The 27,393-nt window shown below is 40.3% G+C and overlaps 1 protein-coding gene across 7 annotated transcripts in view; it reads right to left on the bottom strand.

Moving 5' to 3' along the window:
* The window catches only part of SLC6A6 (solute carrier family 6 member 6), a 63,782-nt gene that overhangs the window by 17,312 nt on the left and 19,077 nt on the right, over positions 1 to 27,393 (bottom strand). For all 7 annotated transcript variants that reach the window (XM_081184142.1, XM_081184137.1, XM_081184138.1 and 4 more), the window contains 8 exons: positions 18,905 to 19,144; positions 18,136 to 18,270; positions 14,372 to 14,606; positions 11,761 to 11,893; positions 5,446 to 5,580; positions 3,656 to 3,759; positions 3,419 to 3,543; positions 30 to 142 (listed from right to left, as the gene is read on the bottom strand). In XM_081184142.1, coding sequence (XP_081040268.1) covers positions 30 to 142; positions 3,419 to 3,543; positions 3,656 to 3,759; positions 5,446 to 5,580; positions 11,761 to 11,893; positions 14,372 to 14,606; positions 18,136 to 18,270; positions 18,905 to 19,133 — 1,209 coding nt within the window. In that variant the 5' untranslated portion in view covers positions 19,134 to 19,144. The remainder of the gene's footprint in view (positions 1 to 29; positions 143 to 3,418; positions 3,544 to 3,655; positions 3,760 to 5,445; positions 5,581 to 11,760; positions 11,894 to 14,371; positions 14,607 to 18,135; positions 18,271 to 18,904; positions 19,145 to 27,393) is intronic.

Consider the following 27,393-nt stretch of genomic DNA (forward strand, 5'->3'; position numbering starts at 1 on the left):
ATGCTGTGTTTGTTGCTATGGTTACTCACCTGGCTGTCCAGGCCAAGCAACAGAAGCATAATAAAAAAAAGAATAGCCCAAAAAGTTGGGAGTGGCATCATGGACACAGCTTTCGGATACGCAATAAAGGCCAGGCCTGGACCTAAAGGAATAAAGGGAGAGAAAGAGGAGAAGATATAATAAGTAGCTCATTCTCAAAGGCAAGACCCCCTCTGCCTCTCCAGAACAGATGCTTGATTTGATTCAGATAAACCAAAACCCAACTGAAGATTCCAGAAGGGAATTCACTTGGATCCTTTATCTGACAAAGAAGCATGCATTGCTAGAACAGGAACTCCAATGATCAAATTTAAAAGCCATTATTTATCCACTTTCAGTCTCAGCATCTGCCTCAACATGCCAAGAATAGGTCAAACTCTACACGCATCATGCAGAAAGTGAATAAGATAGAAGGTGAGCAGCTGGGCTTATGGTGTAAATGAGACATAGTTATAGAATGACCGGTTCCTGTGCTCCTTTACGAACAGAGGAGGGGGGAAATGCCATACATGTTCTCTTTGCAACCCCCAGCCCCTCCTTGGACAAATAAAACCAACAAAATATCCTTCAAGGGTTTGGGATTTGTGCTCCACAGGCCAGATTTGGAGCTGTTGTACCCCTCCACAGTTCTATCAATGCCAACAAAAAGCATTTCTATACCACAACAAATGAAGTGGAAAAACTGACTTGACTATCTAAATAATCAATCCTCCGTCCCTTCCTCTGAAGGGGTTGGTAGCTGCATTGTGCTAATGGCTTACCCAAATCAATTTGCTGCTATCAGTAGGCAGTATTCTTTTAAGATACAAAGCAATAGCTGCTGTTTTTTCATTCTGAAAACCTGCTGGCTGAAATAAGGCCAATGTCCCTCAACTAGTATTGTTAATAATCATTGGTAGATTATTCCATATTTGCACTGTGGATGAGCCACTCGAAGCCAAAACCAAGCTCATTTCCATGGCACGTGACAGTCATGCACTACAATGAGATGAGCTTTCAGTTTATATTGGTGACACTTATTCAGGTGCAATAAAGAATCATATAGGGATGAAAAAGCCAAAAAGCGCTATTGTTTATGTTTAACGTATTTGGGTAGTTTTAAAGATGACTGAAAATATTACATCAACACTTTTCATACAAGCTTTTGTTTAAAGAAAATACACTGGCATTCCAGTTTATAGCTCTACTTTGTTTTTCTTCTTTTATCTGTTACAAAGTACAGCAGAAGAATTCTCTCCACAGATTAGTCCTTGTCACTCACCACTGAATGCCTCTGCTACCTTCCATTTTCCATGCCATTAAACTGAATGGAAAGGCAGATCGGTGCAGCAAAATGAAAAAATGCTGGCACCCCAATCCTGAATCTATGGTCTTCACCTCAGAAAAGTTAGTTGAGCATGACTCACCAAAATAAATGAGATTTAAGTTAGACGTGCCCTTGATTTCAATGGAAATTAAGTGCAGCCACTTATCTCTGAATTGGTGGCATTGGGGCAAATGCATATTTAAGGTTATGCTCATGACAAGCATCTCTTGCTGGGTAAGGAACAAAATGTACAAATGGGTCTTATCCACATTATTCCCTCTTGTGAACCAACTGCTGGGACTGAATACATTATTTTAAAAAAATAAAAATTGCATCAGTCAGTTATTTAGGAAGGGAAATAGAACTGAATCCAGTTCCTCCACTTCCCCTTGAAAATACTTTAGCTTTTTTAAAAGAAAAAAGGGGGGGAGACTATGCTCACCTCAAGCTGTTCTATGAATACAGAGCTAAAAAGTACTGGCTTCATGGGCTCATCTCTGCAGTTGCTTATCTGCTCATAAAGTTACTTAGGCTGATCTCCTACCCACATGTACTTGGAAGTAAGTCCAACTGAACTAAGTGGGTCTAAGTTAACATCAGCCTTAGCCACTTTTTCATTTTAAAAAGTGCTGTGTAAGACTAAGGCATCAAACATTTAGATCTGATGGCTACAATCTTTCAACAGACTGACAAGCACATGCTTACTCAGAAGAAATAAAACCTGCTGTGTTCAGTGTGGTTTGCTCTCAGATATGTGTGCATAGGATTGCAGCCTTAAGCAAGCTTAAGCTAATTGAAATCAACATGGTTAAGCTCTGCATTGGGATGTTAACAGCCATTCCCAGCTCCCTCATTTTCCTGCCTGCCTTGAAGAACTAGCCTTGTTTGTTAAATAAAGAAAAATAAAATTTGAGGGAATATACCAGTCTTCACTGGCATTCCTCACCACTATTAAAATGGCACTATAGGAAGAAAAAACGATCTGTTTGACAATATGGCACGGCAAAATCACAGTACAAGTTTTCCCCACAGCACCCAAATGGGTGACCTTTGTCTGCTGCCTGAGGTGTGCATTATTATTAGGGTAGTCACAGCCTTTTAACGGCTTTACATCCAATGCCGATGCACATTTCTTGCCTTTTCAAGCTGTTTTGAACCTCGCCAAACCTGCACTCTCAGAGAAAAATAAAATGTGTATAATGGATATGACCAGCAGAAACCTCTGGGGTTCTACAATACCCTTTTTACTAGCTAGTTGCAGAAATTGCTGCCAGCCAGTCTAAGTGCTATCGTTTTAAGTAAGTTCACATAGACTACAATAAAAAGAGCATTTGGTCTAGCACGTCTGGGCTTCGAAGGCATAGTTAATTTGAGTTGCTGTGCTTCCTCAGGTTTTACAAGGCAAGTCCAGAAAAGTATGAATGCTTTGTTCGAAAGTAAATGAGATAAGGACATATTGTTCTTTTAATGCACATGTATCCCAGGGAAATATGTGTAGGAATCAATCCACTGTTTCCTGTATATGGAAGTGCTCTATGCACGAATGTAAAATATGTTGGGAGGGCAGGAAGGGTGCAAAAAGGGGGGCTCCTCTTTTTCTAGTTTCTATACAGCCTTGTCATGGAAAACAATGGCCCTTCACTAAAATATACATGGTGCAATAAAACTCAAGGCATACCCTAGCACAGCTATAATCTCTTGAGGTCACTTGCTGTGGGTCTATGGAGCTTTCGGCGATCATATCTATTAGGAATTTGATTGAAGCAAATGGAGAGCGACCACAGAGGTTCATATATTTATAAACTGTTTGCATCTTGCATATTTTTGACTCTGTTCTGGGCATTTCTTTTAAACTCAATTCCATTTTATGTTTCTGCATGTTTTCAATTTGTTTCGAACTGTCACACCCATTGAAATAAAGTAAGCCTTTGTCTCCTGAAATGCTGAGTAATTTTACTTTTCAAAATATCTCCTTTTGGGGGGAGGGGGGAGGGGCGGTTGATTTGGTTTGTATTACTTTGCTCACACACTGGGTGGCAGTGCCCACCATCACTGCCACCGACACCATCGTACCTGACTCTGCCACATCAGCAATGTCCACCCCTTGCTCTTGTGCCATGAAGCCCAGGACGGAAAAAATTGCGAAGCCAGACACAAAACTGGTACCACTGTTCAGGCATCCCAGCAGCAAACAGTCCCTAAGTCACACATATGTCATGGAGGAAGTTAATTGGAGAAAAAAATTGAACCCATGGTTCCCTACACATCAATTAGCTAACATGTACTAAACCCCTTTGGTAGGAAACTTGCCTATAGCAGTTGTATTTGTATTTATTGTAGCTCCCCAAGGAAGTCATTGCACCTAAGCAGATTGCATAGGAGAAGAAGATTTGCGTCCCAGCATCTATCCAGACCTAAAGAAAACATGAAAAGGCCCATTAGAAGGCTGCATTTTGCACCAGCACCGGCCATTTATCTAAAGCTAATACAGACTATGCAACCCCCACAATGTGACAACAATAGACGTCTCTTTAAAATAATCCGCTCATAAATGCTAGCCATTGAATGCACCTACACTGTTCAATACCATATCACAACATTTTGGCATAAAAGTGAATAAAACCGCAATCAGTTCTTTTAAACAAAAACAACAGAGCATTACATATATACAGTCCCAGTTTTGAGCATCACCCGTTGTAGATCCCAGCAGACTAATATACACACAAGATACATTTCAAGATCAGTTCAGTGGTTTAAGGATCCCAGGCTTTTTGGTGGATAGCACTATGCTCCCTCCCAATACCTCTTAGGGTTTTTCTTGCTGTGGCCAATTATGTCTTCCAGTGCGCTCTGCTTAGGCCAGTGGTAGGGAACCTCACCAGACGGTTAAGGGCAAAACACTGCCCTCCAGCCCTCTCTCCCTAGAACTCTCTCAAGGCCATACCCTCCACCAGCACTATTTCAGATCCCCCTTAAGGGTTTTCCCTTTGTTGGAATATGTCTTTGAACTATGACAATGCCTCTTGGTTTCCTGGACAGAGGATAGCAAGGGCTGTGTGTAGAAATGAGTCCCACTGTAGAAAGGTAAAAATTGCATTTGTTGCTTCACCCACTTTTGCAACTGTCCCCTCCCACTGCTGGCACGTGTCCCCTGCCCCACAGCAGGCTGCCCAGGTGGGAATGTGACCCTTGTCCTGAAAGGGGTTCCCCAGCCCTGGCTTAGGCTAACAGAGAAGAGTTTAATGAATCAGAACAGGAAAGAAGCAGCAACCTCTCACATAGCTGCTATAAATGGTGTTCCAGATGGATTGTACTCAGTGGCATTTTCATCCGGCTTGTATCATAAGTTGCTTTTCATTCACTGCTCGTATCACAATATTACCATAGTCTTATGTGCATTCCCCACCCCCACCCCACCCTACTTTAACAGTTTTGCATTTCCCCATTGCTATGGGGTAGAGCTTGTGGCTGACCAGATCATAAAATAAACTGTCACATAATTTGTAAGCAGTTGAAGATGGAGCAAAAAAGAAAAGAAAGTGCTATACTCCTGCGCTTTACTAAGGGGGCTATCTTCCAAACATTTGCATAGAAGCAAGTTTCTACAAAGAACGTGAAAGGTATTCAGCATTTCCCATTTTATTTCACTGTCCTTAACTGCCTTCCCCCAAGGGCGTCCATATGACACGGACATTTGCAAATACTCACAAGTGCTCCTTACCGTTCTGTTCGCTGCTCCATAATTTTGCTGCCTTTAAGAGCTAAAGACTGAAGCAAAAATTATCTCCCTTACCTTGTCCACAGCCTAATATCAACAAAAAAGCTGAGATGCTATATTTGGACAGAGTCTACAAGCCTCAGAATCCTTCTGATATAAAAAGATATACACACATGGAAAATGCATTAACACATTAACAATAATAACCTTTTTGACAAGATACGGTGGAAAGGAATAACACCATGGAGGTAATCTTCAATTAGGTTTTGACGGCTTCAAGATTACAAGAAAAACTACTGCACAATCATCCCACTGCCCTCCTCACATTTTGTTTAGAGCATAGAAAGAAAAGTATCACAACTTCCAGTTTTTAGTAACCCACCTGTGGATCTGCTAGCCGAGAGATGTCAGGGTAAAGATAAAACTTGATGCCCGTTGAAGCTCCAGGTAAAGTGACACCACGGATTAACAGTACAAGAAGCATGATGAATGGGAATGTTGCTGTTATGTACACAACCTGGTATTAAAAATGATAAATGTTATCACTTTTTGATAATAAAAAGCTAGAATTTTAATTGTATACCCCTGGTATTTGAGGTTACAAATTGACTCATCTCTTATCTTCAATTCTTATCCTCCTGTTTGCTCTCAGCTTTCATTATTCAGTGGATCACAGCAGGTTCCCCTTAACTGCATGCGCATATATCCATCATGACAGAGAAAGTACATTATCGGACTTTAATGCGGACTTTAATACTGGTCACATTTCTGTTTCCAGTTCCCCCAAGTCACCGCTATGTCAGGCGTGATCGACATGGTGCTCTCCAACTACCATCATCTCTGACCATTGGCTGTGCTGGTTGGACCACTAGTGAGGCTGACAAGGCAACACACTTCATTCTCATTATATAGATGTCTACAGGTGGCATTCACCACAGTAATGAAGAATGTGGTAGTAAAATAAATAAATCACATATACAGCAATGAAATTTGAGTACTGGAGGTGTTCCTTCCTTCCCTAGTATGTATGCTCAATAGAACTTATGTGTTTATAATATCATTAAACACTCTTCATCAGGAGATTCACTAAAGACTGGAACTGATGTGTGGCACCCCATGTAGATCACAACCACCCACCCAATAAAGAGCTGTTCCTTACTTATCATCTGAAGCGCCATAGCTCAATGGTGAACATTTTTTTGCCACAGAAGGTCCCAGATTCAACCCCCAGCACTTCCAGGTAGGACTGGGAGGGACCCCTACTTCAAATACTGGAGAGTTGCTGCCAGTTAGTGTTGTAAATACAGAACTACTGTATCAAAGGCACCTAACTTTGTTCCTATTGTATCCAGCACAGAAAAAGGATGAACCTGGGCATGATCAACTGAGAATGTCTTGTAACACAAACTGAATAAACAGAAGGTGATGTATAAAATCAGTATGCACAAGAGCTGAATTGTACCCCTTGCTTACTTCTGAATGATTGTCCCAAAGTACATGTGTGCCTTCTGGAAATCTGCCTCAAACTTATGTTTATTTATTTATTTGGTTCCTTTCTTCTGCTAATAGGGTCAGATGATGCCACCCAGTAATTACAGCTCTGCTACTTTAATATAGCTTTGTTTTTGTGAAATTGGTTTAGCAAGATAAAAGCTCCTGAGATGCATCTTCCTGCCTTTTAAGTGAACCTCGAGAGATTTAACAGGCAGATATCAAAGCCTGTTGCACCATAATAATTTCTGCAGCCAGTCTGATCTCTAAATGCAACACCCATCCATATCATGCCCTGCTTTTCTTTTGGCAAATTACATTTCTCTGTGTGTAATTTTTTCTTCCAAAAGTATTTTGTTTTGCTTTTAAATATAATCCTTGCCTTTGTTATTTCCCCTTCTTTTCTACATTAAACAAGTATTTGTAAGTAGGTTTTTTTTTGTTCGTCACAATTAACAACTTTAACTCTTACTATTACTATATTCATTAGTCACTTTTTACCCACAAGTGACTCAAAGTGACTTAAAGAAACAAAACTCACCAGCTTTTTCACCCCAAGATTGTTTCTGAGAAATTATTTCAAACTAAGCCAACCTAGCATATTTTGCCAATGTGAATTACCGTATTTTTCACCCTATAGGACGCACTTTTTCCCCTCCAAAAATGAAGGGGAAATGTGTGTGCGTGCTATGGGGCGAATGCAGGCTTCAGGAAGCTATCTGCAAGCCTTGCAAGTCCGGCGGGAGTTCCCACGGGCTCGCAAGGCTTGCGGGCAGCAGCCTGCAGACCGAAGCTCGGGGCGCGCTGCACAGCGCACCCTGGGCTTCAGTTCCCTGACCTAGTTTGGAGGCTGGCAGTGGGGAGAAGAGCGCTTCTCCCTGCTGCCAGCCCCACAAGCTCCGGGGACAGCAGGGAGGCGGAGCGCCGCCATCCAGCTGTTCCCCAACCTGGTTTGGGCTTCAGGCAGATATCCGCAAGCCGTGGGAGCCCGGCGGGAAGTCGCGCCGGTCTCCCAAGGCTTGCGGAGAGCTGCCTGTTCTGGGGGCTGGGGTCAGGGGAAGCTCGGGCTTCCCCCGCCCTGCGCCTGGGGGGGAAATAATTTTTTTTTCTTTATTTCCCCCCCCCAAAAAAAACTAGGTACGTCCTATGGGGCGAAAAATACGGTAATTGTAAGAGAAATATTTTCAGCCAGAACAAACACTGAGCTATGCAAATTGCTTTTGGGATTTTTTAAAAAATAAAAGAGGTTGGTTGGACATTCAAACTTATGTACTTTTTTCTTTTTACATATGTTTAAAATGAAAGGAGACCTGACTCCTATCTAATTATTATCGTTGGGCAAGGAATTATCTTCCAGAAGTACACTGTGACAAATGTGGAAAATCAAAGAGGCCTGTTCATCAATTCAAAGAAAAATAAAAAAATCTAAGAATGTTCAACAGCCCCATTTCCAGAGAGGAAGTAGAGGAAGTGATAAAGGAACTGAAAAGAGGTAAAGCTCCGGGCCCAGATGGGTTTACTGCGAGCTACTATAAAGAAATGAAAGATATATTGACGGTTCCGTTAGTTGAGGTGATGAATAAGACCCTAAAGGAAAAAGAGATCCCAAGCACCTGGAAGGAGGCATTTATCACAATAATTCCAAAACAAGATACTGACCCAACCCAAGTGAAAAACTATAGACCCATTTCCTTATTAAATACAGATTATAAGATTTTTGCGGGAATTTTGGCAAAAAGGTTCAAGAAAATATTAGTGAAGATAATGCATGAGGACCAAGCGGGTTTTCTACCGGGAAGGCAAATAAAAAACAATACAAGAGGCATAATTAATATAATAGAATATTTATCGGACAGAATTGATAAGCCAGCTAGTCTGATTTTTATTGACGCGGAGAAAGCCTTCGATAACGTCACCTGGGACTTCATGCTGAGAAATTTAGAAATTATGGAAGTGGGTCAAGAATTTTGGAATGGGATAAAAGCAATATACACCGAACAGAAAGCGAAGCTGATAATAAATAATGCCATAACAGAAGATATAAAAATATCTAAAGGGACAAGACAGGGCTGCCCGCTCTCTCCGCTGCTCTTTATAGTGGTGTTGGAGGTTCTGCTAAACGCAATAAGGCAAAACAAACAAATTAAGGGAATATCATTAGGCTCAAACGAATATAAAGTTAAAGCATATGCTGATGACGTGGTATTAACGGTAGAAGATCCTATAAACAGCTTAAAGGGAATTTTGGAGGAGATGGAGGAATTTGGGAAGTTAGCTGGATTCAAACTAAATAAGAATAAGACAAAGATGATCGTTAAAAACTTAGACCAAGACAAGATAGAATCACTACAGGAACAAACAGGAATTGAAGTAGTTAAAAAAGTTAAATATTTAGGACTCTGGCTTACCAATAAAAATATTGACCTATACCAAAATAATTATATCCCAGTGTGGAATGAAATTAAGAAAAAGCTGGAGATTTGGGCAAGGATGAAATTATCACTCTGGGGCAGAGTGTCCATGGTCAAAATGATGGTACTCCCCAAAATGCTTTTTCTATTCCAAACAATCCCGATAATAAAGGGCACAAAAAACTTTAAAGAATGGCAAAGGGTGATTTCTAGATTTGTCTGGGAAGGAAAGAAGCCCAGAATTAAGTTTAAGATATTAACAGATACCACTGAAAGAGGGGGCTTCGCCCTGCCAGACATGAGAACGTACTACGAAGCGGCATGCCTTTGCTGGATTAAAGAGTGGATAAAGTTGGAGGATACAGAGTTATTGGATTTAGAAGGGTATAAGAACAAATTTGGATGGCATGCCTATTTGTGGAGAGATAAGATAAAAGTACATAAGGGATTTTGCAGCCATATCTTTAAGGGACCTTTGATAGAAGTTTGGAATAGATATAAGAACATATTAGAACCAAAAACCCCACACTGGTTATCACCAGTGGAGTTAATAAGTGTAAAGAAAGTCAATATGGGGAAAAAATGGGGTAGGTACGAAGAATTGGTATTGAAGGAAGGAGGGAAGTGGAAAATTAAACCATACGACCAGGTAAAAAGATATACATACGATTGGCTGAGCTACTATCAGATAAATGAGATATTTAAAAAAGAAGTGAAAGAGAGGGGCTACGATGAAAAGACATCGAAATTTCAGAGAGAGATAATAAACAGTGATCGGAAAAATCTGTCAAGTATGTATAAAATACTGTTAGAATGGAACATGAAAGATGAGAAAGTCAAAAAAGTGATGACTCAGTGGGCAAAGGACCTCGGCTATGATATTCAATTGGAGAATTGGGAAAAATTGTGGAGAGTGAATATAAAATTTACAGCATGTGTACTGCTAAGGGAGAATATGTTAAAAATGTTATATAGGTGGTATATGACACCCGTTAAACTAGCCAAGATGTATAAAACAGATAACAAATGTTGGAAATGTAGACAAAAAGAAGGGACGTTCTATCACCAATGGTGGGAATGTGGGAAGGTTAAAAGCTTCTGGGGCGAAGTCTATAATGAAATCAAAAAGATATTAAGCTACACATTTGTAAAGAAACCCGAAGCTTTTCTATTAGGTATGGTCGGAAAAGATATTAAAAGAAAGGATTATAAAATCTTCCAATATGCGGTAACAGCAGCTAGAATCGTGGTGGCGCAGAAGTGGAAGCAGGAAGAAAGCCCAACGTTAACAGAGTGGAGATTAAAATTGACGGAATATGCGGAGTTAGATAAATTAACAGGGAAAATTAGATATATGAAGGATCAAAAATTTATAGATGACTGGGGAAAATTTGCGGATTATCTGGAGAACAAATGTTTAGTAAACACAACGCTAGTAGGATTTAAAGAGGCACTGTAAAACACTAAGAAGTATTGCTTATGGAAAACAATGTCTGAAAAATGGTACTAATGGCAGTACGAAAGATTGGAATGCGTTATAAAGAGATAAATACGAATGAATGTCAAGGACGTTGAAGGAAGTCCAAAAGAATGAGATGTATGAAACACGGATTTAATGTATATATATGGAAAGATTAATAAAATTTTTTAAAATGCAAAAAAAAAAAAAAAAAAAAGAATGTTCAACAGCTATGACCTTGGAGAAACAACTAAAAAACAGAAGCCAGATGTTATGAGAGTTTCTGAACTCACTCTGAGTTTTTTCCAAGTTTTCAGTGGGTCTAGCCAAAGAGTTCACAGAGGAAACAACGTAATAAATAAATGCATCCTCCATCCTTGGATAAACAAGGAATATGTTGAGGTGCAGTAATAAAACTGCTAGCATATTTGCAGGGCTCAGTATGGCTTCAGCCACGTTGTGAATCCTGCATTGCAGGGGTTGGACTAGATCATGGCCAGGCAAACTAAGGCGTGGGGGCCAGATGCAGCCCAATCGCCTTCTAAATCTGGCCAATGGACAGTCTGGGAATCAGTGTGTTTTTACATGAGTAGAATGTGTCCTTTTATTTAAAATGCATCTCTGGGTTATTCGTGGTGCCTGCCTGCTGTTTTTACATGAGTGGAATGTGTGCTTTTATTAAAATGTATAGCTGGGTTATTTGTGGGGCATAGGAATTTGGTGATTTCCCCCCAAAAAAATATAGTCCGGCCCCCCACAAGGTCTGAGGGACAGTGGGCCAGCACCCTGCTGAAAAAGTTTGCTGACCCCTGGACTAGATGACCCTCAAGGTCCCTTCCAACTCTACAATTCTATGATTCTAGGAAAGGATCAAAATAACATTGGGAACCTAGCCTTTGCTAAGAAGTCAATTCAATCATTTTAAGCCCAAAATGATGTGGAGAGTGCGTAAAACCACTGCATAAAACTAATTTCTGAACCTATTTAAACACTTTGGCTATAATCCTAATGTGTATGTGTGTAAAGAGGGTGGAATTCAAAGGCAGATTATGCTCTGCTGGTATCGAACAGAAGTTAAGGCAGAGTAATGTTTTGAATTTATCTGGCCTTTTTAACACCTCATTTTCCCTCTATTGGAAACTATGGAGCAAAAAGTGGGGGAAAGATTGAGCAAGCTTGGAAGTTTGTTCACATTTCCCCCCAGTTTGAGATGCACTGTGGGACTGAGAGGAACTTGGATCCAAAGAGAACATATTTTTTTTTTGGACTTGCCAATACCAGCGCTCCAAGAAACAAGGCAGTTATAATTGCAAAGGGAGAGGCTGAGAGCACTTACTTTCCCAGTGGACTTTACACCTTTCCAAATGCAAAAGAAACATATCACCCAGACAAGGAGGAGACATAGTGCCAGGTCCCACTTGACAACACCAGGCTCATCAATTCCTGAAGACAAGCTCAATACGTTGTGCCTTAAAGGATTAAAAAAAAAAGGAAAGAAACAAGACAAAAGTTATGATAAAACAAACTGAACAGCTGCTTCACAAGAACCAGTCTTTAAAAGCAGAATGATGCTACTTCCCATGTTGCCTAAACAGATTAACTGCACACATGGGAAAGGCCCGTTGTTCTATTTGTAGTCTTCCAAAGAGCTGGGAGTGATAATTATCCCTCAGCTTGTTAAAACTATTCTGTTCACTCTGGAATACTTGGAACCAGTACTTGGAGCCAGTGTGGTGTAGTGGTTAAGAGCGGTAGTCTCGTAATCTGGGGAACCGGGTTCGTGTCTCCGCTCCTCCACATGCAGCTGCTGGGTGACCTTGGGCCAGTCATACTTCTCTGAAGTCTCTCAGCCCCACTCACCTCACAGAGTGTTTGTTGTGGGGGAGGAAGGGAAAGGAGAATGTTAGCCGCTTTGAGACTTCTGAAGGGGAGTGAAAGGCGGGATATCAAATCCAAATCCAAACTGAATCCATTTGTCTACAGGCAATCCTTGCTTTACACAGGGGTTACATTCTGGACTCCTGAGCATGTCGGCGGGGCCCACGTAAAGTATTCCATTCCACCCCTTTAGTGACATTTTCTGGTCACTTCCCGGTTTGGTGCCATGTACACGTGCGCATGCTCTTTGAATCTGATGGGGCTACTCTAAAACTAATGAAAAGAACTGATTTTTTTAAAATAAAAAAATCAACCCACAAACCCACCTTTACAACTTCTTAGTATTTCTACTCATAACTAGTGATTTCTGTTGTGCAGGAAAGGTATAAATACACAAACCTCTCCAACTCTGTTATATATTGCCTTAAATTGTAAACAAATCAATCATCATTACTTTAGATAAATTTAGTTAAGGGGGGGTAAGGGAACAGGATAGCAACCTGCTTCTATCACAGCACTATAATCACACAGACATCCATTTTAATAAGTAAACAAAACACAGAACTAGGGGAGTTGTGTAACTTCTGAAGCGTGTCCCCTTTCAGCTAAGATGAAGAACTGTTTAAAATAGAAATGGAGGATAATAAACTAGCTGTTCCCAAGGATCTCACTCATAAGAAGGAAAAGAGCAAAAACAGTTTGCTAGATTTATGGCTAGCATCAAGTGTACATGAGCCAAAAGCGGATTTTGCTTTGTTTTATTCAGCTCTTATTAGATTTGCATGTCTGAAGCATGTGATCAGCTTCCTGAGATTTCACATGAACCAAGCCTGCTGAGTCCTAAGCACTTATAAGCTTTTGGTTGGTAGCTGGGAACAATCAAAGTTCTTGTTTACTGGTAATTGCCCCCTGCTTCTTACTGTTTTATTATGTTTGCAACCATATACTATGAAATAAAATCTTCACAACTAAGAAATCAAAGCATGTGATGTAATCCCAAGAGGTAAGACTCTGGAAATAAAGCCAGATTTGCTTATCCCCTATGACTGCTGCTCAAACAAGCATGAGATTTACACAGACCATTAGCTCAAATAAGATATAATGATGGCCTCCAATGCACAATCAGCAGCACTGCTAAGAGGAAGATGTCACTTAGCATACAAAGGTGAACATTTCAATAAAGTCAACCATGCCTGAGAAGTTTAGTGTTCAGCAAGTACAACTGATAAAGATTTCAGGAAACATTCCACCTGATAAAGAGCACTAGGCTTCATAATTCAGGCACTGTAACAGCTCCTAAGGATTATTTAATTCACAGTAGGACTGTTGTCTTCTGAATGTACCAAACTTAAGTGAATTAACACATGATAAAGAGGTTTACATATTTACAAGGCAACATACATTATTCTGAGTTATGTAACTTATTAGCTAGCTCAGGGCAATGCAGTTGACCTCAATCTGTTAATACATATAACATATGGTAGTTATAAGATTACTGAACGTTTATCATTAATGTAAGATGCAAAAAAAAGCCCCAATAAAAAGTTATTTTTAAAAATTAATGTAAAATGCAAAGTTCTTTGTTAAGGCCTTTCTGTGTAATAAGTTAACAAATAACTCCCACATAGATGACATTACTTGTGCAATGAATAAGTTAAATATCTGTATAAAATTCATGGTGAATCAAGGCCATCATTCACAGAGTCAACTTGAAATTTTATTTGAATAGGGCTAAATCACATAATCATAATCAAAACAGGAATATCAGGTGTGTGCATTGTCTCTGTGACTCTATAACCTGACTTATTCTTTTATTATTCTTATACTCTGCCCTTCCTCCTTGCAGAATCCAGAACAGTAAACAGAGATGTTAAAACATGACCCAAATATCATAAGACGACAATAATTTAAATTTGTAACAATAAAAAATTCGTAATAATAATCCAAAACTCCTACAGAAGTAGGTAATACCCCATACTTCCCCTTACAATTTTAGTCAGTCACCATTTTACTCTATGTTCTATGTCTTTTGTAAAGTTCTCCAAAGAGGAACAATTAAAATTGCTTACTCCCAAAACTCTGTCACAGGAGAAGTGAAGTTAGTGGTATTCAGTGACAACCAGAGGGTTTTGTTCTTCCTGAGAGTGTCTTCTATGCAGTTTTTTGTGTTCCACTCTTGGTCGCAGAAAGCCCAAGGCAGCTTACTCGTAAAAGAGTGGAATAGATAGTACAGTCCCCAAGCCAGGATGATGATGTAATACACATTCAAAAGCGACACGATCACTATGGAAGCATAACCTATTCCTGATTTTTTAAAAAAAAGAAAGAAAGAAGAAGAAAAGAACATATGAAATTACACACATAAGTAAGGCTTGTTGGTATTAAAGGTGAACATGTAATATTCACTAGTTTAGGAATCTCTATGTCTAGGGTTACAAAGGCAACAGTTCAACATCATATATCTGCTGCATTAAGCGGAGATGCATAATTTCAAGACTCAGATAAGGTATCAAGGCCCTCTTTCACCAGTTGCACCCATGTTTCCAGAGAATTCAGTAAGGAGTAGTAGTTCTTCCTAAAACACAGTTGTGAGGTTGCAAAGGTATGCAAGCAATGGCTATCACATTTGGACTGCAAACATATAAACTATGGAAGGGTAACCTGTGGCTCTCTGAATGCTTTTGAATGTCATCTCTCATCAGTCCCATCATAAATTGGCCAATGCTTAGGGCTGATGTAGTCCAGCAAGATCTGGAGGGCCACAAGTTGCCCACCGCTGTTGTGCACACTTACCTGGAAATAAGTCTCATTGAATTCAATGTGCCTTTCTTCTCAGTAGACATACAAATGATTGCACTGTTAATATTTAGGAACACCCTTCTTAATATCAACAAAACCACTGAAACTACAACACTTGAGCAGAAGGAAACGGCCATGTAAATGAGGTACAATTCATTTCTTGTTAGGTTTGTAGTCTACATTTCCCCCAAATGGTACTCAAAGCAGCTAACAGTAATTAAAAACAATACAACAAAAGAACAATAAAATACAAAGAAAAGAAAAGCAGATAAGGCATCAATAAAAACAACTAGCTAAAACCTCATTTTGTCTCAACAAAATTACAAGTTATGGGCCAAAGGGCTATCTAAATAAAAATGGAAACCTAAGGACATGATGCAGTACCTATGGCTCTGTGGCTTGTGTCCTGGTGGACTATACCTACTAGCAATAGTAGTAGTAGTTTCCCTCCCCGCCTCCCAAAGGAGCCAAGGGCGGCAAGCATACAAACAAGAAAACATCTAAAACAAATGCAGACTAGGAAGGAGTCCCAATTTAAAGCAGGTATTTGTTGGAAGAGAATTATTATTCCATGTGCACAAGGTAAAAATTGCCTTGTGTTTCTCCATGCTACATACCAATATGCTTTTGAAATAAAGGAGAATTTCAAAAGCACTTTGTGATGAAGTATTGGAGGGGAGATGTTCTGCTCTTCAAAGAAAAAAATCCCACTGGGGAACAGCACACCCAAGGAAACAGTTTGAAGTAGTTCTTTCAATCCTGGCTTGTATTATGAAGCCACTATGAAAGCTTTAAACATACAGTGGTGCCCCACAAGACGAATGCCTCGCAAGACGGAAAACTCGCTAGACGAAAGAGTTTTCCGTTTTGGAGGTGCTTCGCAAAACGAATCTCCTATGGGCTTGCTTCGCAAGACGAAAATGTCTTGCGAGTTCCTGCGGTTTTTCCCCCCTCCCCCCTTTTTCTAAGCCGCTAAGCCGCTTATCAGCTGGTCCGATAAGCTGATAAGCCGCTAAAAGCCGCTAAAAGCGCTAATCCATCAATGGGCTTGCTTCGCAAGACGAAAAAACCGCTAGACGAAGAGACTCTCAGAACGGATTCTTTTCGTCTTGCGAGGCACCACTGTATTTCTGAGTATCAGGAGCCAAAGCTAAATCACAGGAGATGGTTCTCTCAATCCAATCTGCTTATGAGTCTCCCTGAGTCAATGTCAAATGCAGACAGTGGGCAATGGAAGTGTTGGCCTAACTTAGGGTGACAATCATTACGTATGGAACAGAATTCAGTGAAATGCACTTTCTCTGCAATGCAGTTATAAACAGTATTATTCTACTTATACCTCTGACTACAATGTATAGCACAACTAGAGGAAGGTATACTCAAAATTAAGTCCCACTGTGTTCTGCCTGTGTACAGCAAGGCTTGTTCCCAGGAAAAGTGTGAATAGGACTCCAACTTTACAGTGCAATTTTATACATATCTACTCAGAAATAAATGCCATTGAATTCAGTGAGACTTACTCTTACGTAAGAATGTATAGGGTCACACAGTCATAAAACATTGGTTATAGCAACAGTAGTAACAATATTCTGGGAAGGAAAGACAACATGTTTGTGCAAAATAAAACAAGGTCAAAAGAAGGTCAGCAAACTGAATTTTGTAATATATGTACACATCTATCTTTTTCCCCCCAAAGGTATCATGCCTGCTATTTATAAAATAAATGTTTAACTTGCATATCAATGCTTGACAACAAAAAAATACTGCCCTGTTTGCTTTGCAAGCACAGGGTCACTAGCAGATAAGGTCATGTCCTTTGCTGCTCCAAATGGCATGCACACAGCTAATGAAGTGCAAATTGGCACAAACCTTTAGCTATAAATTCCAATCCAGGCCCCATACACTTGGCAAGAAGTCCTATTGATCTCAATGGAACTTCCTTCTAAGTAAGTACTTTGGGAGACACAGAACTGGTATAAACTGGCAATCATCTTACAAAACACCAAACTGCCCTGGAACAACTTAATGGCCTGTGAACACACCAGCTCCTATTGAGTTTTCTTGGATGATGGGAGCCATTCCACATTCCACATTCTCCTGATGCAAATACCCATAGTAAAGCATTTCATAGTCATTAAAGATCAGAAATCTCAGAGAAGTTGTTCCAGGGAGTTTCATGTATTTGAAATAATAGTAAATCCTAAACCTTCTATCAGGAACACATCAATTTCAATACTGCTCTTATATTTTTTAAATAGAAAAGTTGCATTAGTAGAGGCCAACCAAAATTTTGTTCTCACAAGGATTCACCCCTAACAAGCTAAAGTTATGTTTCAAACACAATACAAGGTCAGGGGAAAATTTGCTCCGCGTTCCAGTTCTAAACTTGGAGGTGGAAGGGAGGGCAGGAAACAAGACCACCTCCAATAGCTCGGAGCTGGAGGGAAGGTGGGAGAAAAAGCTTTTTGTACTTCTGTGACTAAATTTTTAGCACTCCACTGCCCCCTTTTTCAGGGTCTATCTCCTCCTCCTCCTCCTCCTCCTCCTCCTCAGAAGGCAACACTGTGGATGTGGAAGAGATGTCAGAGGGAACTGCCCACAGAGGCAGTTTCAAGTCCTCACTGTTCTGGACACTCTGGCACAGCAGGTCATTCTCAAGCTGGGCCTTGCATCCTGCTGTGGAATTCCTGCCAGGTATGGCAAGCAGGTTTTGCCCTCAGTGCAAAAATGTCTCCAAGACCAGTACTGTTTAACTTTTCCCCAGAGAGGTGTGTGACAACCATTCAGCTGGATGGGAAAAAACTAAAAGGAAAGGATAGGAATTAAATAAAATCAGAGTCACCAGCAAAGTTAAGGATAAAACCTGTTTCCTGCCCTGCTGACCCCAGTCACAGGGAGCCATGCCTCTGCATAGTCTCACCCTTTCCTTTGCATAGCTGCAAGGTGAAGGAAGAATGTCACAGAATTTTGGGAACTAACTTAGATGTGTGCATGTACATATATATATTTAACATGAATTAGGCAGATAACTAACCGGTGAAGATAGGGCAGATCTTTTCCCAGCATGTAATTCCTCCTTCGGAGGTATACTGTCCTAGTGCCACCTCCAGGAAAAACACAGGAAGACCTCCCCCAAACAGAAAAATGAAATAAGGTATGAGAAATGCACCTGTAGAGAAAACACAGAAGGAAGATTAGGAAGATTCTATGACTCAATGATTTATTTTCTTAATGGAGTAGCAGCTGATGGTGGTATTTAAGTATCACTATGAAATCTGGCCCATGCCCTTGTTAGCATGTTCTGAAATTGCCACTTAAGAGCAAAGATTAATAATCAGACTTTAAATATGTTACACAAATGCCGTTATTTTCAGATTAAGAAATGGGGAACAATGTGAAAGAAAATGTGCAACGGAATGGTTTCCTTTCATTGCATACTGGAAGATTAGGTAAAATCTCAATGCAATTGTTTTCTTGTTTTACAATGTCTCAGAATTTAATGACCTGCTGTTAACAAAGTGTACTGCATGTAACAGCTGTAAGAGTTTTTAAAAAGCAAATTAAATGCAGTGAAATGCATACCGGAAATATGTGACTGGCTTTCGCTAATATGAATCAAATTTCCCCTTTACAAAAAAAAAAAAAGCTGAGAAGTAGCTATTAGTCCAATAGCACTTCCGGTTGTTTTTAAATCTTGATCTCATTCATCTTCAGAGCAGCCCTGCTTCCCCACATACCCATTCACATGAAAGGGAGCTGCTATACACATCCCAAACCATTATGGAAGCGACAACAATACTCACCTCCGCCATTTTTGTAGCAGAGATACGGAAATCGCCAAACATTGCCTAATCCAATAAATCCTCCAGCCACAGACAACAGAAAGTCAATCTTGCTGGCCCACTTTTCACGCTGTGGTGGCTTCCCCTCTGCCTCATCCTCAGGGCGTGTCCCAGGGCTCTTGCCAGGGGAAGGTTTGAGAATGTCCTTGTGGAAATCTTTTAGACACTGCAGTTTCTCCTTTGTTGCCATGTTTTTGCTTTCTAAAAGGAATGAAAATACAATATAGGTTTTATAATCCACGTTACTTGGAAGACAAATAGGTACCTGTGCTTAGAAATCACCTTGGCAAACAAAAAGTTTCCTTCAAATTCACCCACTTTTTCAAGCCAGTATATGCAGAGGAAAGATGCAGCTGACAGTTATTCCTGTCTTGACCCCACAAATGAGTTTAAAATACACCTGTGCCTCTTTCGCATTGACACCTATTAAGGGTCTTTTCACAATAGAAGGTTAGCATTCCAGGTTCCTGAGCAGTCTGGAAAAACAATCCATGGATCCTAATCACAGTGTTAGTAACACTTTGTGTTAGAGAAGAGGCGGAAGCATCTTTGTTACTCAGAGTATTAAAAACAAAAGCAGCATTGCCATGTATTGCGACACCTTTTCAGGCCAGCAGGAAATAAAATGGATCCTTTTTTTGCACAGAAGAGATGTGAAAGTCCATCTGAGCCAGGCCTGTAAAAACAGGCGAACTGACACTGCTATGCTTTTGTTCCCTTTCCCTCTCAGAGCCACCTTTCAGACTGGGGCTCAAACACTTGTCAGGCTTCTTCCTAAAGCTCCTTTGGAAAGTGGCTGTGGATTAAGGTATAAGAGTGCAGAATAGGTAATGTGTGCATAAAAAAATTAAGAGGACAGGTAGAGTTTCTAGGGAGAGGGCAGAAGTGTGTGCGCTGGGGATGAATGGCGAAATAGTGAAGGTGTTAAGGAGGGAGGGAGAGAGGGAAGAAGTAAGGAAAGAAGCAAGGAGGAAAAGAGCAGTGTATTCTGCATTGGAGATGCCAAGCACACACCCAGCCACTGGGCATTCTCTTGAACGTCCTTGCCATTCCTGGTGTGCAACCCCAGATTTTGAAGTACTCTTTACCTACAGTTGTGAAGAGATTATCAACAGGCTTAACTCCTGTTTAGGCACCTAGCAGATCGCACTCTGACTTTATGTTTACATCAGCTTAGTAAATGAGAGAGGACCACTGTAGAAAATCTGCCCTCTATTACGTCACCACGTTACTTTTTCTTTGCACTGACCCAGTGTCCATTCCAAGCCTGTAATTTCTCCCCAGAATCATCATCGGCTGAAATATTAAGGCTTTACGAAGAGTTATCATGAAGCTTCTATTAAAAGTGATCCCCCGCCCCCCGCTTTAAACATAGTGATTTATCCTAATGAGCGGAAGGATCTAAAGCAGCAGTTTCTTTCTTCTTCTATTTTTATATCTTGGTACTGATTAAACAACAAAACCCCTGCATAAATAAACCTTTCTGTTCAGTTCAGTTTCGGCATACACCCCCGCCTCATTTCACTGCCATCTCAGCATCTCACTTGGATTTCAAAATAAATAGGACTGACTCACTCCTGATACACAATAGAATCATGTTCTTTGCCATAGCAATGGCTTTTTAGTTAATGAAATAGCCAATGACAAGGCTTGCTTTATGAAAACTCCAGAGCAAAGTGAACCCTAGACGGTCACACTGGCTTATAAATATTGCTGTCAGCTGTTAAATTGCAAAAAGTATGCCATATATATATATATATATATATATATATATATATATATATGTAGGTTTTGGTGTCTTCGGGTGTCTTCCCGTGTAAGAGTTGGGGTGTCTAGGCGACGTTTCGACGAGGTCTCACTCGTCATCTTACCCCAACTCTTACACGGGAAGACACCCGAAGACACCAAAACCTACATTCCTGTACCCGTGAAAATCTACGAAAGCAAATATATATATATATATCCACGTGCACATGCGTGCACACACACACACATACTTGTGTTATATATGTTAGATTTTTAAAAATGGAAGATAAACACACACAAGATTTCATCCAAAACGCATGTTCAAAACAGGCCACATTTGATCAGATTCAAATGTGGAAGCTGTGGGAGGTATGCCATTTACACTGGAGCGCTAAAGTAAACTTCCATACATTGCAGAGACCAGGCACGCATAGGCAGCCTAGGTTGTCCTCATTTCTGCATACTTGTGTTCTTATATATTAGAAGGGCAGTCAATCCAATCCAGTCTTCGTATCTGTGTCACATGGCTTATTTTTCCTCCAATTAGAGAGTTATTCTGTACCGGGTTGTGTGAATGGAAAGGCACATAATGGACTTTCCATCATTTTTTAAGCTTGCTTGATGATCCTACATTGGAATCAACACATGCAAATAATCCTACCAACATGCAGAAGATGACTGCTGGATGAGGGCAATGATTTAAATCTAGAAAGTTTAAAATATAACACTGATAGAAAGAGATATAGCTAGTAAACACTTAAACCTAACATTCATGATAGAAGACATTAATACCTCGCGCTTAAACCATCTAAATAGATCATGCTGGACACAATAGGACTTATTTCCGAGTAAATGTGCATAGGACTGCACTGCGGATCTGTATTTACATGGTGCTTTATTAGTGAAAACACCTAAGTTTTTATTGGGCTTATGCAAAGCAGTTCATTTATTTAAGACTTCAACAATGTTTTTATTTGTTTGTGCAAGTGTCACCACAAAAACTTAGTTCATATTATCACAGTGAAAACCTGGAATTAATTTGCTGCTTTCTGATCTGTAAACAGATTTAGCTTGCATGGCAATGACCTGAAACTAGGGTTGACATTAGTTTGGCAGGAAATCTGCAACTGGAACATGATTCTGAGATTGATATGCATCAATGTAACCATGCAGATGAAAACCTTTTCATAAACCATGCAGATTAGCTAAACCATATCTGGAGGGAAACAATGGAACTTGCCTTACTGCCTCTGGTCTTGCTTACAACCAACAATAAGACACTCTCATAAAAAAATTTTGAATAAGGTTTGGAGGGGAAATATATTTGCTTTTCATGATGCTATTATCTGGAAAAAGTTTATTGGAGCCATTTCAAGTGTGCCTAAACAGACCATATGCAACACTGAATGCCAGGTAACAGATTGTCAATTAACACGTCTAGCCAACTTGTTTCAAAGGGTTGCTTTAGTATGGGAACTATGATGTTACAGAATAAGAGCTGGCAGGCTGACATATTAGACACTGAATCTTAACCAGTAATTAAGTATGTATAATTATAGCTACACTAGTAGATATGGAGAACAGCAAATTGGAACCTCTCATTTGCAATGGTCCTCTTCAAAGATTAGTTTCACTTTATTCAATACATTTGAATTTTTGAACAACTTTAAAGTAGAGATATTATAGAAAGTAATAGGTCATGGCTTTGTATAACTGAGACAACAAGTAGAAGAAATATATGTCCTACAATAGCTTTCATCTGAATGAGAGTTCAGTGTGTGGCATGAGACATCCCCTTCCTCCTGAGGTTGAGCTCTGTCACTATTCTGAAATTTCCGTCTACCCATATAAATTAGCATAGGTGAATCAGTGCCCTCTTTTATAGTGAGGAATTTCCTCTTTGGGGCAGGTATGTGAATGTCCACCTTAATCTTGCCTACCTCTGCCTACTCCAAAGCCCCAAATGTATTCGAGATCTATCATCCACCACCCTTTTCTAGGGCTGCCATACGTCTGGATTTTCCTGGACATTACCAGGATTTCAAAGGCAATTACAAAATTGCGTGGGTTTTTTGTGTTTCTGTAAAAAAAAAAAAAATTGGGGAAAATGGGGAGTTTTGTTTTTTTAAGTCAACAACTTTGGGGTGTGCTGGTTTTTACTTTTTGAAATATGGCAACCCTCCCCTATTTCAGTCTTTTGGAACATACAGTGGACTTTAAGGAAGAGGAAGGTTTAGTTGGGAGGACCACACTTAAGTTTATGGAGGCCCTGCCTAGGTAAGAAATTTTAAAACCTTGCAATGACTTTGTCACATCAAAAATGAATGCCAGAACCTAAGCTTTAATAAAATCTATTTGCAGGGGGGGGGGATCAATGTAAGAATCTGGGTTAAATTAGCAGGTCCTTGATTTTAAAAGTGTGCTTTTTCAGATTGACTGGATGTTCTTACTTCTTGAATTAACAGGGAACATTTGTTTGGACTGAAAAAATATGGTGAGACTGGCCAGAATAAGTTCACTTCAACAAGCATCAAGTGCTTTCGGGCATCACAACACAAATAGAGCAATGCTTGCAATTAACTCATGCTAGTTGTGTGACTTCTTGGTGTAACTAAACTAAAGTGTCTAAGGAGTCTTCAAACAGATTCCTGCTTTGAACTGACAAGATCTGAGGGCCCGTTTTTTTCATAAACTGTTTTGCAGATCATCCCCATAACAATCACACTGAGCAGTACCACAATTCTATCTTATGACATAAACAAACTTCTTAAAATGCTACCCTTTATTGTGCTCATATCTCAGACTTAACCCTATGGCCCACCCATGGTCTCCTGACTATTGCCAATTACAGGAAATACCAAGAGACGATGAAAAGGAGGTGGTTCAAGGCACTGCACAGTTGAGGAAAATTCCAAGAAAACTGTGTGTGTTTAATGAAAGGCATTGTCCTGAACATTAATAGGATTTGTTTTTAATTTCCTGTGATTTTATTCCACTGCATTAAACTACAATGCCTTTTAAGAGATAATAATCAACAAGCTGATATGAAGCTGGAAGGCATTTTGCATGCTGGAAACCAGAGCTATTATTTCAATATCAGCTAATAGGAAACAAAGTAATTCAAAGACAGAAACTCTATGTTTAAATATAACTCAAATTCATGGAGAATAAAATGGGCAATTCTACTTCTAAAGAACATGCCAGCTTCTAGGAGACACATGTCTGCTTTCCTTTCAGAAAACAAGGGCTTGGCCAAAAACACTTAAGATGGCTGAACAATGAAGAGAGCCAAAGCCACCATTTATAGAAGCAAGTCTGAGTGCAGCCAAAGGCAAGTTCCTTCAAAAACAAAAACTGGGTGGAGGGGGGGGGGAATATCCAGGCCAAATCCTGTTGTTGTTTTACTGGTGAGTATCCAAGTCTGTTCATCAAATTCGGAGCAATTGTCCAGAACTTTCAATGACATTACAAAGAGGGATTATTACATAATCAGTAAGATATGGCTTTGTTTCTCTTTGGCTCCCCAAACACATACTTATTCTTAGTAATAAGACGTCATCTCTGCTTCCAGGCTCTAAGCAAACCATTCAATAACTAGCAGTGTCCCACTAAACTATCAGTCATGAGCATTAAATGCTCTGGGAAAATCTGCTGACATTACCTCTGTCAGTTCTGGTTTGCATTGCACCCACAGGCTCATGCTCTTCTTCCCACCTTTCCACCTCCAGCCTCTGGCACAGCTATGAGATCAGAAACGTTCACTTCTGTTTTCAATTAGCTGCAGTTTAGCATTCATCACAGCCAAACCCAAAACTTAATCTCAACTATAAGTGGGACCTTCAAAAAATGTTGAAGCATAGAGTGCTCCTTCTTCAGGATTGTAGCCACTGTATTCCATCTCATCTCACCCCCATTTTCAATTTATCCTTCCGTCAGTCAGCTTTCCACAGCCAATGAGCATGCTCAATCCTCATCAGACAGGGGTTCCCACCCTGTGTGGGGCTCCCCACTCCTTAGATTATTTCCCCCGAAAGAATCAAATCTGTGCACAGTGGTACCTCTGGTTACATACTTAATTCGTTCCGGAGGTCCGTTCTTAACCTGAAACTGTTCTTAACCCAAGACACCACTTTAGCTAATAGGGCCTCCCACTGCTGCCACGCCACCGTCACACGATTCCTGTTCTCATCCTGAAGCAAAGTTCTTAACCCGAGGTACTATTTCTGGGTTAGCGGAGTCTGTAACCTGAAGCGTATGTAACCCGAAGCGTATGTAACCTGAGGTACCACTGTATTTCTGCAAACCATGAGGTTCCCCCAAGCCTGCTGATTATTTCCTTTTGTAAATGGATAGAACCATTTTGGCTACATAAGCAATGGCATCCACCCCTACCAAGACTGGAATTGGTATTTGGTTGAGTGAAACAACACAGCTTCATAAACCATGCTTTGGTTGGCTTGTCTCGTTAAAGCATAGCTAAGCCTAGCCGGTTTATCTACTTTCAGGCATAACGCTGAAATGTGGCCAACTAAAAAATGGAACTGAGGATAGTTGAAAATGGAAGCTCAAGCTTCCTTGCAGCTGCACCAGGGAGAGAGGCACGCATGACCCCAAGGCACATTCACATAATTTGGTAATCCAAAACTTCAGTGATCAAAACACACACTAGAACCAAGATGGGTGGTCTCTAGGTCTGCCAGCAATTTCTTTTGCCTCCTAGTAATTTTGGGAGCCAGAGATTTTAAACAAAACATTAACTACTAAGCACACACATTACTAGAGGACTCACTCCTTTCCACTGTATAATGAACAGCAAAAACTTCTGGGCTTTGCTATTTTGAAAGAACATGCTTCAGTTTTACTTATCTCGTTTATCTTAATGCACCTTCCAAGCAGATTGCCACATGCCATTTATACTGCCTTCTGCTTATCTGTTTTATTTTTCATTATGTGCTGCTCTGCAATGAGCTGAGGATGTTTCAAAGTACAAGCAAAGCGTACTATGAACTGCAAATTCCTAGAGTGAAAGTTGCTTATATCACAATGTCTATGTCTTTGTATGTGTAGAAGCAGTGGAAAGGATTAAAAAATCTTCAATTGTGAGGAAATGTAAAGAACTTACATCTTAATGAGCAAAATGGCAATGCACACTGCACCAGTATTTGAAATTATCTAGGCATGGGTAAGACCCCTTGCCCTTTTCATCTGTATAATTAACACACTATGCTTTTGTACATATAAGCAGGGGAAGTAATGAGATCAGTGTGATCATCTCACGGAGGTGTGATGGTTTAGTTAAGCCAGTACAAGCACAAGACACAACTCTTTTTATTTAGCTAGGTTCTCATCATTTCAGCTTGATGTTCTATGAAGGCTTATACTGTAAGATCAGACACCATAATCTGACTGGCTAACAATGCTGGAACAGAACAGTGCTCATAAATGAGTAAGAGGCAGAAACGAGCAAGTAGCACTTTCCTGTAGCAGATAGCACAGTCATCCTATCTTGCCTAAAGTAGTACTTTCCTGTAGCACAGGGGTCAGCAAACTTTTTCAGTAGGGGGCCGGTCCACTGTCCCTCAGACCTTGTGAGGGTCCGGACTATATTGGGGGGGGGGGGGAATGAATGAATTCCTATGCCCCACAAATAACCCAGAAATGCATCTTAAATAAAAGGACACATTCTACTCATGTAAAAACTCGCTGATTCCCGGACTGTCTGCAGGCCGGATTTAGAAGGCGATTGGGCCGGATCCAGCCCCTGGGCCTTAGTATGCCTACCCATGCTGTAGCAGATAGCACAGAGTCATCCTATCTTGCCAAACATGTTTAGGCTGTAATTTAGCCAAAAAGTGCAAAGCTTGCAGTGTTAAACTGAGGCTCTTTAGTATCAAAGCTGCCCACCTGTCACCTCCAGATTGACACTACCATGCTATGCGTCAATTCATCTTGTCATTATTGTCTGCATGTAGCATTACCTGGGATTCCCTAAAGACACATTGTGTCTCAGTTTAATAACCATGGTTTAAGATCCTGGCTTGTTCCAAGGGTGATAACCATAGTTTCCCAGTTAATATGAGAAATTGTGGGCTAATTGGAGACCTGCAGCTTGCATAAAAGGAGGTGTTATGGGGCTACCTAAGCAGGCAAAAAGCTTGTTCATATCTTGGCCAAGTCATGATCACCCAAACAAATCCAATGTCACATAAAAGCTGGGCTCTTCACAGATGCAGTACACATTTTTAAACCATCATGAGATCCCAAGAATTGTTCCTGAGAAAGTGTGGGTATATTAAGTGGAGACAAAATTCACCACATAAATTTGTTTGAAGACATGTTTTCCATACCATGAAAGGAATGGATCTTTGAAGTAGGTGTGCTTGGAATACACTATCAGACACTGTCCCAGAAACAGGACATCTAGGCTTCCCTTTCATTGCTCTCCAGAGTCAAAACAACACCACATTCTTTAGGCATCAGGACTGCTTCCATAAACTAACAGAGCAGGAAAGAAATGGTGGCAGGCATCAACAGAATACAGATGAAGGACTGAAAGCTGTTATATCCTGCTGCAAGTATTGTTAATTCAGTAAGGAGAAGTGGCCTGGTTAAAGGTTGTTTTTGTTCATAACAAACCAACTTCTGATCTCAATTAACACCCCTGGGGGTGAGCTAGCTAAAAGGCTAATGATTGACAATAATCC

This window comes from Podarcis bocagei (assembly GCF_964188305.1).
Source record: "Podarcis bocagei genome assembly, chromosome: 2".
NCBI classification, from domain to species: domain Eukaryota; kingdom Metazoa; phylum Chordata; class Lepidosauria; order Squamata; family Lacertidae; genus Podarcis; species Podarcis bocagei.